The sequence below is a fragment of the Octopus sinensis genome, linkage group LG28 (assembly GCF_006345805.1).
Source record: "Octopus sinensis linkage group LG28, ASM634580v1, whole genome shotgun sequence".
Taxonomy (NCBI): domain Eukaryota; kingdom Metazoa; phylum Mollusca; class Cephalopoda; order Octopoda; family Octopodidae; genus Octopus; species Octopus sinensis.
In genome coordinates, this window is record NC_043024.1 from 8,311,250 (window position 1) to 8,330,138 (window position 18,889).

The 18,889-nt window shown below is 38.3% G+C and overlaps 1 protein-coding gene across 1 annotated transcript; it reads right to left on the reverse strand.

Moving 5' to 3' along the window:
- Positions 1 to 1,721: 1,721 nt before the first annotated feature.
- Positions 1,722 to 13,193, reverse strand: LOC115225812 (sepiapterin reductase). Its single transcript, XM_029796782.2, has 3 exons — positions 12,458 to 13,193; positions 2,952 to 3,104; positions 1,722 to 2,336 (listed from the first exon to the last, which is right to left on the reverse strand). The coding sequence occupies exons 1-3, from the start codon at positions 12,996 to 12,998 to the stop codon at positions 2,221 to 2,223; spliced, it is 810 nt and encodes a 269-aa protein (XP_029652642.1). The 5' UTR covers positions 12,999 to 13,193; the 3' UTR covers positions 1,722 to 2,220.
- Positions 13,194 to 18,889: the final 5,696 nt, after the last annotated feature.

An 18,889-nucleotide genomic window follows, 5' to 3' on the forward strand; every position in this document is an offset into this window, starting at 1 on the left:
TCCGGGTTGTGGATCCATGGAATAAGCTGCCGGACGAGATAGTGAAGATGCCGACGACCGCTCGGTTCAAAGTCTCTCTTGACCAGAAATGGCCTGAACTCTTTGCATGAACACCCTCCCTGTACATAACTCCATGTCCCCCTACATGGCTTTGCTTTGTGCTCTTTGAGCCAAAAAATTAACTAACTTAACAAACCCACTAGGTTATAAATCAAACTTTTTAATCATTCAGCAATGCCTCTATTTCTAAAAACAAGGTGGGTGGGGAGAGTCACAATTGGAAAGCCTTTGATCGGAGAGCTTATCTGATGCTATGCAATAACAAGAACAACAACAACAACCAATGTATTTAACATAACATTTTATATGAACAATATGGAACAATATGTTGACATGAAGCAATGGTTAGAGAGCGAGATTAATTAATTTCATTTAACAAAATCCATGATTAGTTTCTGGTTGAGTATTTCTTGTTTTCCCAAATTTTCAAATTTATAAAAATATATAAATAAATGAAAATAAAAATATAAAGGAAATGAATTTGAATCAGGGGAGCAAAAAAAAAAAAAAAAAAAAAATTTTGAGAATCACTGAATGATTTTTTTTTTTTTATTGAAATCTGAAAAGGAATTTCACAGAAATTAAATTTGGAGAACAAGAAAGAAATAAGAAAAATAAAAAAATTAAAATAAGATAAAATATATATTAAGACATATTCTGTTGTGTCTGGGGAGAGACATTTTCTTTTTGTGCCTTATAATGTAACACACTCACCGGTAAAATTTCCATGAAAATTTTAGGAAAATAATAAGAAATAAGTGGAAAATTTACCAGTGTGTGTGTGTTACATTATAAGGCACAAAAAGAAAATGACCCTCCCGACACAACAGAATATGCACTCATATAAAGAATCTTGCAAACCAAATCCAAAAATGAAATATATTAAGACATTTAACCCTTTTGTTATCAACCCGGCTCTGGCTCTGTAGTATAAATGTCTTTTTTCATAAGTTTTCAAACACCAGCTTAATAATGGACTTGTACAAAGTTTGAATTGTTTCCAAAGGAATTTTTGTCCATTCTTCAGCTAAAACAGTCTCCAGTTCTTGTAGTGATGATGGTGGAGGATATCGACTCCTTACTTGCTTTTCTAAAATGCACCATAAATGTTCAATAATATTGAGATCTGGGGACTGTGATGGCCAGATAAGATGTTCGACTTCACTAGAATGTTCCTCGTGCCATTCAGGAACAACTTTAGCTGTGTGAATTGGTGCATTATTATCCTGAAAGATTGTTTCCCTCCGGAAACAGTTCTGCAACCATAGGATGAATTTGATCAGATAAAATGCTTAAATAGCCTTGACTATTAATTCTGCCATGAAGGGAGACCATTGAGCTGGTGGATTTCCAAGATATAGACCCCCACCCCAGATCATTACAGATCCTCCTCCATGTTTAACAGTAAGAAGAAGGCAGTCTGAGACAAATGCTTCTTTTGGCTCCAGAAACAGTTCTGCAAACATAGGATGAATCTGTAAAAGTTATTTTACTAAATTCTTTATTGTTTTCAAAATGAATTTAAAGAACGGTAGAGTATTTCAACAGCTTTCCAATAACAATCTTGGGTATCTTTTTGAATTCCAAATATCAAACACCTACACACATGCAAAATCACAAAACAACACAGTATCCACGACTTTCAGAAACATTTTTTTTGCCACATTCAGAATTGCTGAAGCATGGAATAAACTACCCTGATGGCCTTTGGGACACTACATCCTTCAAAACTTCCTGAAACTCGTAAACAGTACATCTAATTCCCCATACCCATGTTATTTTTTGCAAAAAAAAACAAACAACTTTTTAACTGTTTATGTCCTGTGCATATTCTATGTACCCATCATGAAATTTTGGTTACTTTTTCTGATGAGTTTTAGAGCACCTGAGTTTGTATACAGTAAGTTCATTATTATTAGTATCATTTTATAACGAGTAAGTTATATTACTAAATTCTTCATTCTCAAAATTAACTGAAGCAGTGTATTAAACCAGAAATACTGTAGCCTATCTACTACCAACACCTTAGTCATTCAACTAAATTTTTCCCCATTTCATTAATTCTTTTTCCAAAATTAATTTTAACACATGGACATCGGTTTCCGAACACATAATCACAAATTTGTTGACTCAAGACACAGGGTGTGACTTAAAAAGTATTTAGTCATCGTAATAGTCTATATGGTCTCCGCTGGTGTATGTATCCTTCTCTAGAAGGTCTATCAACTTCTCAACACTCTCTTCACAGGTGACCAGTTTTGATGAATTGAACAGTTCTGAAAATAATAAATGGAACATGTTAGAAGAATTCAAGAAACTCTTTGACAGAAATCATCAACATCATTATTTAATGTCAACTTTTTCATGTTTGTAGTTTTTTCTGAACACATGGAGGACATAAAGACAGGGCACACATTTGAATAAATAAACTGAAAACCTGGCAAGACATTATTTGAGATTTTAACCATTCAACCACCCTCGCCTTCTCTGGAGCAATAATTATTTCTAGGCGGCGAGCTGGCAGAAATGTCTTGTAGCTTCGAGATTTCAACCCCTAGTGGTCCACATAAGAGGGCACATAAAAGGGCACCATTCGAGTGTATTGATTGGCTGATATTTTCAGATGACATGGTGCTACTTGGCTTGTCAGATGGTGATCCCCAGCAGAAAGGGTTTTCTGCTAAAGTGCTACAAAGCATGCATGGGAATTAGAGTTGCAAAGACCAAGACATTCCCAGTACATTCTGCATGTTAGTGGAACATCTCTCGGGAAAGTGGAAAAGTTTAAGGATCTCAGGGGCTGCATTTACGAGGCTTGGGAAGCAGGAAGCTGAATTGTATAAACGTCACCTTTATAAATCTCACCTATAAATTAGCGTATAAGCTCTCACCTGTAAATTGTTGTCTGATTGTATCATCGACTGCATTTCCGCGAATATTCTTTTGCATGTCTGTATCAAGTGGCCCAGGAGCATAATTTAATATACGAAGATCTTTCTCTTCTCCAGCCAACACTTTGAAAAACATGTCCCGAGCTGCTTTATCTGGAAGAGATGATGGATAATAATAATAATAATGAAATTATTGTATACAGTGCTCAGGTGCACCACAACTTGTCAGAAAGTGTGTATAAAGTATATGCAGTAATGTATAAATGTCTGGAAAGTGAACAGTGTATGAGTCAGATACATGCTTGCGTGTGTATGGAGGAGAGAAAATCCTGGTGTAGTGTGGCCGATACATGCGCGCACACAGTCACACATGGAAGAACCTTTCACCATCCTCTCGTATATATACGAACATGCAGCCATGCTGGAGCACACGCACAGACAAACTTATATACACACACAATTTCCCGCGCGCTTATATATTTTCTGCACAGTGATCTCCCTTGTCATACAAACGTCAGGAAGCATGGAAGTTTTGAAGGATGCAGTGCTCCGACAACTAACAACAGATGCCGGCAGTTTGTTCCATGCTTCAGCAACTCTCAGCATGAAAAAATGTTTCCTGAAGTCATGGGAGCTGTGCTGTTTTCTGACTTTGTAAACATACCCATGGGTGTTAGACGGGTGGAGTTTGAAAAGGTGCTCAGAGTTATTGTTTGTAAGATGGTTAATAATTTTATGGGTGTCTGCCAAGTCAGCTGCCAGACGTCGGAGTTTCAATGTGTCTATGCCCAGGGAAGTAAGGCATTCAGAATATGGCAAATGGATGAAATGGATTTGGGAGATTTGGAAATGGACAAGTGGAAAATTTAATGTGAATGTGTGTGTATGAATATATATATATATATATATATATATATATATATATATATATATTTCTAATGATAGGAATGGTAAGACAACAAAAGAATGAAAGAGACCTCAATATTATATAAATAGAGGAATTCATCTGTAAATATAATATGTGACAATTAATTGAGAATAACTCACATTGCACAACCCGAGAATTGGCAGAAAGCCTCAACCTATCAAAATCCATCGTTCATGAGCACCTGGTAAAGCTTGGGTACACAAATCGCTATGATGTTTGGGTACCACATGAGTTGAGTGAGAAGAACCTTTTGGATCGCATTTCCATCTGTGATTCGCTTTATAAACAGAATGAAAACACACCTTTTTTAAAGAAAAATGGTGACAGGTGATGAGAAATGGATTATCTACTGAAATGTTCAGAGAAAGCGATCCTGGAGTAAGCGACATGAGCCACCCTTAGCCACCCCAAAAGCGGGTCTTCACTCTAAAAAAGTCTTGCTTTGTGTCTGGTGGGATTGGAAAGGAATTCTGTACTATGAGCTTCTCCCAAATAACCAGTCAATTAATTCTGAGAAATACTGCACACAACTGGATGAGTTAAAAGCTGCATGGGTGACTGCTGGTCTTCCATAAACAACCTTGCCCAGACATGTGCCTCGGAGGGTAACTTTCTAGGTGCAATCCCATGGCCTGTGTCAAGACCGAAGGGGGTCACAACAATATTATCATATATGGATAACATTGTCTTTGGAATGCAGATTTCGAAAATCAAATTCATTTTTCTCGAAGATGCACCGTTTCCGAGCTTTGGGGCTAAGCCCACATATATTTGCATTTATAAAGGAGATACGCTTCATTATGCACGTGAGACCCACGTTTGTGGAGCAAAAAATTTTGGGGACCGCTGCTATAAATCATTCTAGTTTTGAAAAAAAATTTCCGTAACGCTTTTTCTTCTTGACTTAGAAATATTTTAGTCAAACTGAGCCAAGAAGAGTTATCTCCCTTCTACCACAGTAGCGCTGATACCCAGAATTTTATACAAACATTTTTCGACCAACAGCTGACTCTCACACACACAAAAATAGCTTTGAATAGGAAAACTAATGGTATTTTAAAATTGCCTCAGATATAGCAGAAGACAATTGCCAAGGTGCCACGCAGTGGGACTGAATCCGGAACCATGTGGTTGGTAAACAAGCTACTTACCACACAGCCACTCCTGCGCCTATATATATATTTCTTTAAAGGGGACAAACAAGGACAGACAAACGGATTAAGTCGTTTTACATCAATCCCAGTGCGTAACTTGTACTTTATTTATCGACCTCGGCGGAATTTGAACTCAGAACGTAACGGCAGACGAAATACGGCTACGCATTTCGCCCGGCGTGCTAACGATTCTGAGTAAACACATAAATGTGAAACAAGGTGGAAAAAAAGAGTACTCAAATACCAGTGGTAGAGTAATATACTTTATTTAAAGCAGCAGAAAATTCAACAAAATCTGTTACTCTGAGTTTCCCGTTGCCGGGAACGTGAAACTCAGAGTAACAGGTTTTGTTGAATTTTCTGCTGCCTTTAAATAAAGTATATATATATATATATATATATATATATATATATATATATATATATATATGTATGTATATATATATATATAAAGTATATATAATATATATAAATAAAGTATATATAATATATATAAATAAAGTATATATATATATATATATATATATATATATACATACATACACACACACACAGTAATCCATCTCGAAGAAGAAACAGTACTCTTTTACTGCAGTCATTTGACTGTGGCCATGCTGGAGTGCCGCCTTTAGTCGAGCAAATCGACCCCAGGACTTATTCTTTGGAAGCCTACTACATATTCTATTGGTCTCTTTTTTGCTGAACCGCTAAGTTACGGAGACGTAAACACACCAGCATCGGTTGTCAAGCAATGCTAGGGGGACAAACATAGACAACAAACATACACGCACACACATATATATATACATATATACGACGGGCTTCTTTCAGTTTCCGTCTACCAAATCCACTCACAAGTCTTTGGTCAGCCCAAAGCTATAGTAGAAAACACTTGGCCAAGGTGCCACGCAGTGGGACTGAACCCGGAACCATGTGGTTGGTAAGCTTATTATTTTTATAATTTGTATATATGGGAAAACAATACCACGGAGAAATCAACGTAAGCTTAAATAATAAACAGCGATATGGCGAGGAATTACTGTATATACACACACACGCACATACAGACACAAAATCTATATGCACGTATGCGTAGATACATGCGCACACACATACATATACACACACGTAATCGCGCGCGCGCACATATTTCCTACACAGTGATCTCCCTTGTAATACAAACGTTTATAAGCGCCAAAAAGTGCTTCTTTTAAACAACCAGCGGTGTAGCCCGGCGTTGCTCGGGTTTGTTTGAACCCTTTAGAATTGGAATTTTTGAAAAGTAAAAATTTTGCATTATGTAGCTTGTTATTCTATTAAAGTGAACATTTTTCTGGTTGAAATACACCGAAAAATGGCGACACAGCAGTAAAAATTAGGGATTTTCATAGAAAAAAAGCACCTTTTTCATGTAAATAATTTTTGGTCTTAACATGGTCCTATTTGAATTTTTTCTTGTACGGAATGAAGAGCAAGCTTTCTTCTATCATACTCTCAATTTTGGTCAACTGCACTGCAGGGTCTCAGAGGAGATAGTGTTAGTTGAATGCTACCAAACCTGCCACACACATACACAGACAACTTCCGCTTTATATGTATAGACACACACACACGAAGTCTGATTAATAAGTATCCGGACTGTTGATATAGCAACGAGGTTTAAAGCACGTAGAGTGAAACTGCTGGGCAAAGATTGACGTTGGACTCTGCTGTGCATGGGCACTAAGTTTTAATGTTCTATCTCACTTCTGCTGTTTACAGCAGTGCTTGGAAGGAAGGTGTGTAGCGTGTGATCGTCGCATTGACCATGACAGAGAAAGTTGTCGTGGCGATACCTGCTCAGAGGTTTACTCAAAATAGCAGAAAATGTATGGGGAGGAGTGTATGAGCCATACACAAGTGTACAAGTAGTTCAAACGTTTCCAAGATAGCCCAAAAAATGTCGATATTAACGGACGTTCTGGTGGACCTACAACTAGCAGAACTGAGAAGAACATCGGAGATTTGCCTGCAGTTTTGAGGGGAAATTGTCAAATCACCATCCGTGAGTTATCAGAGGACGTGCAGATTAGTTACGGTTCAGTTCAGTCCATTATCACTTAAGATTTGGATAGGAGACCCGTGTCTACCAAGTTTGTGCTAAAACTAAAAAGGCGGCGAGCTGGCAGAAGCGTTAGCACACCGGGCGAAATGCATAGCCGTATTTCGTCTGCCGTTACGTTCTGAGTTCAAATTCCGCCGAGGTCTACTTTGCCTTTCACCCTTCGGGGTCGATAAATTAAGTACCAGTTACGCACTGGGGTCGATGTAATCGACTTAATCCGTTTGTCTGTCCTTTTTTGTCCTCTCTGTGTTTAGCCCCTTGTGGGTAGTAAAGAAATAAGTTTGTGCTAAAACTGCTTTCAGTTGACTAAATAGTCACTCGGGTTTCAGTTTCACAAGACCGCAACTGTGTCGAGAACGTCGAAAAACTTAGTGAAAACCTTGCATAGGCGCCTGAGCAGGTATCGCCAAGCTTTCAGTAATATTTGATGCAGATTCTCTGCTCAACTTACTCTGTTACGGTCAATGCGACGATCACAGGCTACACATGTTCCAAACAACCATAATGGTAACACGCACACAGGAACTAAAATATAAACTTGTGTTTATCTTCTTTTCTCCTATATTTGTATAATATTTTTACTCTCTTTTACTTGTTTCAGTCATTTGACTGCGGCCATGCTGGAGCACCGCCTTTAGTCGAGCAACTCGACCCCGGGACTTATTCTTTTTGTAAGCCCAGTACTTATTCTATCGGTCTCTTTTTGCCGAACCGCTAAGTGACGGGGACGTAAACACACCAGCATCGGTTGTCAAGCAATGTTAGGGGGACACACACAAACACACACACATACATATATATCATATATACGACGGGCTTCTTTCAGTTTCCGTCTACCAAATCCACTCACAAGGCATTGGTCGGCCCGGGGCTATAGCAGAAGACACTTGCCCAAGATGCCACGCAGTGGGACTGAACCCGGAACCATGTGGTTGGTTAGCAAGCTACTTACCACACAGCCACTCCTGCGCCTATAATTTATGTATAAGTACTTCGTAACAAATCTGTTTTACTTTTGTATGTGAGTCTCTCTCTCTCTCTCTCTTTCTGTCTGTCTGTAAGTAAAACAGGCCTTAAAAGTCAACAAAGCCACACACACACAGGAAAGTTGTTAATAATGTACAGAGTGTTCAAAAAGTCTCTCCGTGGTGAATTTTCTGACTCTCCAATATGTATTTGAAAACATGTGTTGAAGAGTCAACTTATGTATTGATGGACCGTGAAGTCTGGCGTAGCATGGTAAATTTCATTGTCTCGACCACGGTCGAACAATGATGATGATGTATTGAAAATGAAAGACGACACTTTCAACACCTCTTATAAAGTTCTTTTAAAGTCTTGTGAAGTTTAATATATTCTTTTGTAGTCTTATACCATCTCATAAATATCTATTTTGCAGTAAAACATTTACTGCGGAGGGACATTTTGAACACAACCTGTATTATACGGCATTTCTACTTGCAAGAAATGTGCAAAAGAATGCGACTCGGTAGGCGGGCTGAAATAACATATGAAGGTTCACAAAAGACAATATCGTAACACATACTGCACGGGGCGCTCATCGGGGCCAGATCTGTACAAAAGTTGGATCTTTTTCGGTTTGAACGGCAGTTTTTAACATAATTTCTTGGTAACTAAAAAATTTTAAACTTCGTATACTGGTAGAATGTGTTTATAAAACATCTTTTTCTCTTGGCTTTATTGAGAAAATTCTAGGGTTTGTAAGATATTTGTTGGGTTTTTTTTCTTCAATTTCTGCAATTTCAACCAATCAGTGACGTCTATTGAGGTGTTTTAAACTTCGTATACTGGTAGAATGTGTTTATAAAACATCTTTTTCTCTTGGCTTTATTGAGAAAATTCTAGTTTGTAAGATATTTGTTGTTTTTTTTCCTTCAATTTCTGCAATTTCAACCAATCAGTGACGTCTATTGAGGTAAAAAACATTCTGTGCCATATGAATATGTCCCTCGTTTAAGAAACAGATTGGGTTTATTTACATTTGTGAAGAAAGAAAGAAACCCTTCCCCCCACCCCTAAAACAGATTGAAATGCAATAGATCGATACTAGGGTCATAATTATGGGTGACAATTTCATATGACACCGCTAGAAAAAACTGCCGTTCAAACCGAAAAGATCTGTTATCTGGGTTTCACGTTTAAGAAACAGATTGGGTTTATTTACATTTGTGAAGAAAAAAAGATACCCTTCCCCCACCCTAACCCTAAAACAGATTGAAATGCAATAAATCGATACTAGGGTCATAATTATGGGTGACAATTTCATATGACATCGCTAGAAAAAATTGCCGTTCAAACCGAAAAGATCCAAAAAGTTTGTAAGTCCTTAGCAGAAGTGAAAAGCCACATCTGGGCTGTTTGCGTTTAAGAGAACAATTAAGCGAGGTCCATTACTTGAAATCGTTTTGCAGCCGCCATACGTATGTACAGAATAGTAAAAAATAAAGTAGATCACTTAAAAAATAGGACTAGTGCAAATAAGAAAGAAATCTAGTACAGCCTGTCTTGTACAAATGGTTTGGGAAATTTTTTCACGGGTGTTTCGCTAGAAGTCATTGAACAGCAACCGTGCTGGGCAACTGTCTTGGAATTTTCAGTGAGTCGAACAAATCGACACCAGTATTTTTTTTTAAATCCTATTCATCTCTTTTTATCAGACGACTAAATAACGAGGTCGTAAACAAACCAACGTCAGCTGTCAAGCGTTAGTATGGGACAAACAAGGAGATACCCACAATATATATATATATATATATATATGTAAATGTAAAAAAATACAAACTGAGACAAGAACGTGAAACATTTAGAAGACGATACAAAAAACACGGACGGGACATTCGAAGCCTTCAATCTTCAGTCAAGAACCGGATCATCTTCGCAATTTCGGCTGATTAATCTTGAGATTGCTCCGATCTGGCCAGCCCCAAAGGAAAATCTAAGCCAAGCGCATTAGATTCCTTGGAAGAAAGCCTCGAATGTATACAAAACAAGGACGGAAAAACGGACGATGTTACACGAGTAAATATATATATATATATATATATACACCCACACCCACAATATATATATATACACCTCTAATATATATATATATATATATATATATATATATATATATAATATATATATATATTCTTTTATTTGTATCAGTCATTTGACTCCGGCCATGCTGGATCACTGCATTTCGTCGAGCAAATCGACCCCAGGACTTATTCTTTTGTAAGCCCAGTACTTATTCTATCGGTCTCTTTTGCCGAACTGCTATGTTTCGGGGACGTAAACACATCAACATCGGTTGTCAAGCGATGGACGGGGAGGACAAACACACAAATATATACACAAATTATATATATATATATATATACTTTATTTAAAGCAGCAGAAAATTCAACAAAATCTGTTACTCTGAGTTTCTCGTTGCCGTTCATCAGACAGTTTTTGCTATAATATATATATATATATATATATACGACAGGCTTCTCTCAGTTTCCGTCTACCAGATCCTCTCACAAGGCTTTGGTAGGCCCGAGGCTATAGTAGGAGACACTTATCGAAGACGAAACGCAATGGGACTGAACCCGAAACCGTGTGGTTAGGAAGCAACCGTTTTATCACACATCCACGTCTGCGCCTCTTTGTGTCAAACGGTAAGTTTTAAAACTTATCGTTCGACACAAACGATGTTTGTGTGTTTGTGATAGTGTGACGCAAGCAAACACTAATTGTTTCAAAAGCTATTGATTAAAGGAGAAGAAAAAAAAAGGGGGGAAGATAACAGAATAGGCGCAGGAGTGGCTGTGTGGTAAGTAGCTTGCTAACCAACCACATGGTTCCGGGTTCAGTCCCACTGCATGGCATCTTGGGCAAGTGTCTTCTGCTATAGCCCCGGGCCGACCAATGCCTTGTGAGTGGATTTGGTAGACGGAAACTGAAAGAAGCCTGTCGTATATATGTATATATATATGTATGTGTGTGTATATGTTTGTGTGTCTGTGTTTGTCCCCCTAGGATTGCTTGACAACCGATGCTGGTGTGTTTACGTCCCCCGTTACTTAGCGGTTCGGCAAAAGTGACCGATAGAATAAGTACTAGGCTTACTAAGAATATGTCCTGGGGTCGATTTGATCGACTAAAGGCGGTGCTCCAGCATGGCCACAGTCAAATGACTGAAACAAGTAAAAGAGTAAAGAGAATATTTAGAATTACTTGTTTTGGTGGTAAAGTGACAGAATCCGCAAAATGTTTTAGCACAATTAAGAACATTTGTGTTCGTGCCTGCCAATTTTTTCTTTCTCATATTAAACTCCATATATAATCGTAATCTACATCATCTGAAAGGTATACTCTTTGCTCTCTTTTTTACTCTTTTACTTGTTTCAGTCATTTGACTGCGGCCATGCTGGAGCACCGCCTTTTAGTCGAGCAACTCGACCCCGGGACTTATTCTTTTGTAAGCCCAGTACTTATTCTATCGGTCTCTTTCTGCTGAACCGCTAAGTAACGGGGACATAAACACACCAGCATCGGTTGTCAAGCAATGCTAGGGGGACAAACACAGACACACAAACACGCATACACACACATACACACACACATATATATATATACATATATACGACGGGCTTTTTTTTCAGTTTCCGTCTACCAAATCCACTCACAAGGCTTTGGTGGGCCCGAGGCTATAGTAGAAGACACTTGCCCAAGGTGCCACGCAGTGGGACTGAACCCGGAACCATGTGGTTGGTAGGCAAGCTACTTACCACACAGCCACTCGAAAATTTCATTAAAATTTACCCATCTTTCTAAAAGTTACGAGGAAACAAAGTCAAAGAGGCACACTTTTGTAAGTATAAGCAAACCTACACAAATGTGTCACACTGAATTTGTTTCTTCATAACGTAAGAAAAAAAAAAAAACGGGTGGGTGTTCGGGTATTTTTTAATGAAATCTACAAACACGCTAGTGTAGATTTTAACTGTATCGGAATTTGTAATGAAATAAGTTTTTCGAAGGCGGGGAGAGAAGGTTTCGAAAAATTCACACGAGTTGGCTTTGACTCTTCGTAACTTTCAGGAAAACAGATATTTTTTGATGAAATTTTCTACAAATGTCTTTCCTAGGGTGTGAATTATGATGGTATCAGAATTTGATTTCAAAATTAAAAATTAAAAAATTGGTAGGCTCGCACACATACATACATACTGACACACATCACAACAATCTAGCATAGCTATTAAAGATACGACAGGTGCGTTATTAATAATCTGGATTAAGAACAATTATCAGGTATTCAACTTACTGGTGCAGTATAAGGAGAAGGAATTCACAGGTTGGATAGCTGCTAGTGATGAAATGTTGACTATTATACATTTGCTGTTGTCGTCAAAGAGTTCCAGACATTTGGTATTCAAAGCAATCATTCCACTTACGTTGACGTTGAAATGAGAACTGATTTCATCGAAGTCCCCGAACTGTGAAGATTTCTTGGAGATATCGCCCAGGGTACCACTGTTGTGAATCAGTAAATACTTGTGGAAATGTTGTTGGAGTTTATTTAGCTGTGCTCGAATATCTTCGAATAGTTTCGTTGCGACATCTGCAGAGAATTGGCCCTGGTCGAAGTAAAACGGAAGTATGTGATCGGGGGAAAGATTGGAGATCTGTAGCATTTCTTCTTTGACAGCTTCTAAATCGTCCATCGATCGAGCTAGGAGGATGAAAACCGAGTTGGATTTGAACGTTTGACTCAATGCCACGGCCAAACACTGTCCCAAACCACGACTGGCTCCAGTCAACACACAAAGCACCGACGTATCTTTCGCGGGGGGATTTCCAGACATCTTTTGTTAATGGTTTGTTACGGGAAATCGAAGAATAAATCTATCTAGACAAAAATTTGCGTGTGTGTGTGTGTGTACGATCCTATTGAATAAAATGCAAGGCAGTGATTCAGTAGCGACTGAAGAAAGAGATTACACGGAACCACGACAGAGAAGCGAGTTCACACAAACTAATGTGGGAGAATAGAACATACAGAAAATCCAAGGGGGGATAACTGCAATTGACTATTTTTTTTTTATTTCTTTAATTATGAAAATTCATTTACGTTTCCATGACTACACATTATAATATTATCATGTGATGGACGAAAATGCTTGGGAGTAGAGTTCAAATTCTAATGTGGGCGTAACTTCGGTATAGGTACCGGATACATTTCAAGAAAGTGTTTATATATATATATATATATATATATATATATGGGGAGGGGTTAGGGTTAAGGTTTGTGTTAGGGTTAGGGTTGGGGTTAGGGTTTGTGTTAGGGTTAGGGTTAAGGTTTGGGTTAGGGTTAGGGTTAGGGGTGGGTGAAAAGGGTTTCTGTTATCTTCAGAAATGTAAAAAGCCACTTACGGTACCTATACCGAAGGATCGCCTCCACCAAAGTTCAAAATCTGTTATATTCCAAACTTCCTCCATTTTCTGGTTTTTGCATATTAACAACATACTTACACAGGTGCCCGCCCCCCTCATCTCAAATTTGTTTCCTCATAACTTTCTGAAAAATGGATATTTTTCTTTTCATGAAAATTTCCTATAAATACCTTTCAGAGGGTGTAGATTATTATAATATCAGAATTTAGCACGCCGGGCGAAATGCGTAGCCGTATTTCGTCTGCCGTTACGTTCTGAGTTCTAATTCCGCCGAGGTCGACTTTGTTTTTCATCCTTTCGGGGGTCGATAAATAAAGTACCAGTTACGCACTGGGGTCGATATAATCGGCTTAATCCGTTTGTCTGTCTTTGTTTGTCTTCTCTGTGTTTAACCCCTTGTGGGTAGTAAAGAAATAGGTATTTCGTCTGCCGCTACGTTCTGAGTTCAAAATCCGCCGAGGTCGACTTTGTCTTTCATCCTTTCGGGGTCGATTAAATAAGTACCAGTTACGCACTGGGGTCGATCGATATAATCGACTTAATCCGTTTGTCTGTCCTTGTTTGTCCCCTCTAAGTTTAGCCCCTTGTGGGTACTAAAGAAATAGGTATTTCGTCTGCCGTTACGTTGTGAGTTCAAATTCCGCCGAGGTCGACTTTGCCTTTCATCCTTTCGGGGGTCGATAAATAAAGTACCAGTTGCGCACTGGGGTCGATGTGATCGACTTAATCCGTTTGTCTGTCTTTTTTTGTCCCCTCTATGTTTAGCCCCTTGTGGGCAATAAAGAAATATATTATAATATCGGAATTTAATGGGGGGGGAAAAAATAGTTGGGCGCGCACACATACATTCTGAACCGCATCACAATTTTTTTTTTTAATTTCAAGTTCCATTTTGTGTGTATACATATATATATATATATATATATATATATATATATATAATATATATATATATATGTAACGTGTGTCAGTATGTAATGTATGCACAACCACCATTCCGTTTTCAACATTCAATTCCAATTTAATAATAATCTACACCATCTGAAAGATATTTGTAGAAGATTTTATTAAAAATCATCAATTTTTCTGAAAGATATGAGGAAACAAAGTCAGCACTCCCAACTCTACGAAAACAATTTTTCCAGCAAATTAAGATACAATCGTAATGTAATGTGCATCGCGTGAAAACATTTGTAGAAAATTTCATTAAAAAAGTATACATCTTATTTATTTATATCATCATCATCATCATCACCATCACCATCATCATCATCATCATCATCATTATTATTATCATCACCGTTCTTCTTCTTTTCTTCTTCTTCTTCTTCTTCTTCTTATTATTATTATTATTATTATTATTATTATTATTATTATTATTATTATTATTATTGAGTGAGAGAGCAGTTCATGCCATCAAAGTGACACTGGGGTAAAATATTATTATTATCATTATCATTATTATTATTATTATTATTATTATTATTATTATTATTATTATCATCATCATTATTATAATTATTATCATCATTATTATTATTATTATTATCATCATCCTTATCATCATCATCATCATCATCATTATTATTATTATTATTATTATTATTATCATCATTATTATAATTATCATCATCATCATCATCATCATCATCATCATCATCATCATCATCATTATTATTATTATAACTTTCGTCCTGTGTTTTAACTGATTTTTGTTAGCCCTTGTGGCCAATAAACGAATTAATCATTATTATTATTATTTGTTTCTGAAATTATGAGGAAGCTAATTTGGGTGGGTAGACACTGTGGCGTAGATAAACTTGAGCTAACACCAACGATCTAGTTGCTTTCACATCTAGCTGTTCACACAAACACACAAACACGTACGCGCGCACATTTACATGCATTCACACGTTCACACGTACACACTCTTACACACGCACATATTCCTCTACGCGGTTAGTACCTACCATCTTCCTTCATTCCTTCTTAACCTGTCACATGAAGATGTGGCAATCTTTCGTCTCTAGTAGACCTTTCCGTCGATTTCCGTAAAAATTTTTTTTTTTTTTTACATATGGGCTTGCGGGAACGTTTGAAGTAATGAGAGCGAAAGAGACTAAGAGAAAGCGATTGTATGACGAGGGAAGTTCTTTTGAAGTTACCGTGCATGGGAAGCATTGATGTACATGTGTGTGTATGTGTGTGTGTGTGTTTGATGGGGTGTGGGAGACAGACAGTATGTTGTGTAAGTGAAGTGCTTCTGTTAGTGTGTGCGAAGAGACAGAGAGAGTAATGTGTGAAAGAAAGAGATAACTGAAATTTTTTACTCGGTGTATGTGTATATGTATGTATATTACTTCAAAAGTTCCCGCAAGCCCATATGTAAAAAAAAAAAAAAATTTTTTACGGAAATCGACGGAAAGGTCTACTAGAGACGAAAGATCGCCGTCACATGTAGATGTCATCATCTAGAAGCAACTTCAAAAAAAAAAAAAACTCTCACTTATGACATACGCTATACAGAGATGTTGAGACGCATTCTTCGCCGAGAACATGATAACCTAAGCGTTTTCGTTCCGTCGCTACACATGGCAAAGAACTAGTTCTTTTCTCTTTCTTTTTCGTTTCTGTTTTGTTTTGTTTTTAACCCTCTTACGAAAAAAACCTCATGCATTTCGTAAGTTTCAAAGGCGCTACGGCTCACGTGGCGAAGATGTAAACGGAACAACCCTTCCCCACTTAGGCGGCGAGCTGGCAGAAACGTTAGCACGCCGGGCGAAATGCGTAGCCGTATTTCGTCTGTCGTTACGTTCTGAGTTCTAATTCCGCCGAGGTCGACTTTCTCTTTCATCCTTTCGGGGTCGATTAAATAAGTACCAGTTACGCACTGGAGTCGATATAATCGACTTAATCCGTTTGTCTGTCCTTGTTTGTCCCCTCTGTGTTTAGCCCCTTGTGGGTAGTAAAGAAATAGGTATTTCGGCTGCCGCTACGTTCTGAGTTCAAATTCCTCTGAGGTCAACTTTGCCTTTCATCCTTTCGGGATCGATTAAGTAAGTACCAGTTACGCACTGGGGTCGATGTAATCGACTTAATCCATTTGTCTGTCCTTGTTTGTCCCCTCTGTGTGTGGCCCCTTGTGGGTAGTAAAGAAATATACTTTAATTTTTTTTTTTTTTCACGTTTTAAGCAATGTAGATTCCGATTCTGAAAAAAAAAATTTCAAAAATCGCAACTTCAAACTTTCGATTCCCCCACCACCACCATCATTTCTTCATTTTTCACGTTTTCTGGATATTTTTTTTTTTTTTTTTTTTGCGAAATACGTACAAAAATACGGAGATTGTGATTCTGAAAAAAATTTGTTTGTAAAATTTCAATTTTTCAAAAAACAAAAGAAAATGGTTTAGGAGTGGCTGTGTGGTAAGTAGCTTGCTTACGAACCACATGATTCCGGGTTCAGTCCCATTGCGTGGCACCTTGGGCAAGTGGGATTTTTTCTGTTTGAACGGCAGTTTTTTCTAGCGGTGTCATATGAAATTGTCACCCATAATTATGACCCTGTACTGCCACGTCACTGACTGCACACATTCTGGCACACAAAGCGACACCGCTATTCAGACTCACTTGAATAAATATCTGTCCCGCATACACTTCAATGATCCTCTCTCCTGATATGCTAAATCTTTCCTCAGCCACGCATTTCTTTCTCTTCCTTGATCGTTCGTTTCCTTTCCTCGGAACCCCTCAGGATGGGGAGTGATGTAGTGGCTTCATGCAGGCATAATGTGAATTCAATCCTCAATCGCCAAATTTCACTCAACAGTTCAACACCACTTTTCTCACGGTAAAACAATAGTTTTTCTGTGAGTGACAGCAGTTACATTTGCCAGATGACTTCTCTAAGCCCGGAATAATGTTTTTGCCACTTGACCCTTCAAACTTCTAGGCCACCAAAAGTTACAATTGTGATAACAAGTACCACCACCAACGAAATCTATTGTTCTCAACAATATGTCTCTCTTTCTCGCTATCTTGTGATAGTTATATACACGGAAAATTCAGCTGGTCAGAACGGAAAAGAAGGAAAAAACGAAAATTATGCGGAAAAAAGCTATCTATAAAAAAAGGTGGGGGAGGAAAAAGAAACCCATCGGGTTGAACACAAACCCGGAAAAACTTTATATCATCATTAAGTTTTAACCAATTTTAATTCTTTCGATTTCATTGTGTTCGGTTTTTCATTCCGATTTAATCATTATATAACCCCAGTTCTTAAATGTTTTTGTTTTGTCCTTGTGTTGTCCCCTCTATGTTATAGCCCTTTTTGGCAATAAAAGAAATTAGTGAGAGCGACTATCAGATAGTGTACAGAGACCATCGAGAGTCATGGCCACAAGTAGGCAGTCCTTAAAGACAAATGGCCAGAGAGAGAAAGAAGGTTTACAACCAGCCAACTATGAGATAGAAATTCCCTCAACTCTATAACTTTCACTGGCTCAATTTCTTTTGACATGTGCCAGCGCCACCCCGACGGGCCTCCGTGCCGGTGGCACATAAAAAGCACCATCTGATCGTGGCCGTTTGCCAGCCCCATCTGGCACCTGTGCCGGTGGCACGTAAAAAGCACCATCCGATCATGGCCGTTTGCCAGCCCCGCCTGGCCCCCATGCCGGTGGCATGTAAAAAGCACCATCCGATCGTGGCCGTCTGCCAGCCTCGTCTGGCACGTAAAAAGCACCCACTACACTCACGGAGTGGTTGGCATTAGGAAGGGCATCCAGCCATAGAAACATTGCCAGATCAGACTAGGCCTGGTGCAGCCTTCTGGCTTCCCAGACGCCAGTTGAACCGTCCAACCCATGCCAGCATGGAAAGCGGACGCTAAATGATGATGATGATGATGATGATGATGATGATCTAACTACCATTATCTATGGTTTACTACTACAATAAGAACATGTCCACACATACAGGTTGAAGTTAACTTTCTTAACCGCGAATGCTCTTTCAATTATTTCACACCTGCCCGTCAAGACATGGCATATTAATTTAACGGTAAATACATATTTCTTTACAACTTCGACCACTGTTCTTCTATCATCTTGCACATCTGCAACAGCAACACCCGTTACAATCTCTAACTGCCAACTCCAACACATATAATATCATACTGCTACAATTGGAGACCCTCAGTATTTTCTACTGATCATTCATTCATTGTTTGACTGTAGTCGAGACAATGGAATTTACTATGTTACGCCAGACTTCACGGTCCATCATAGCATTACGGAGGTCC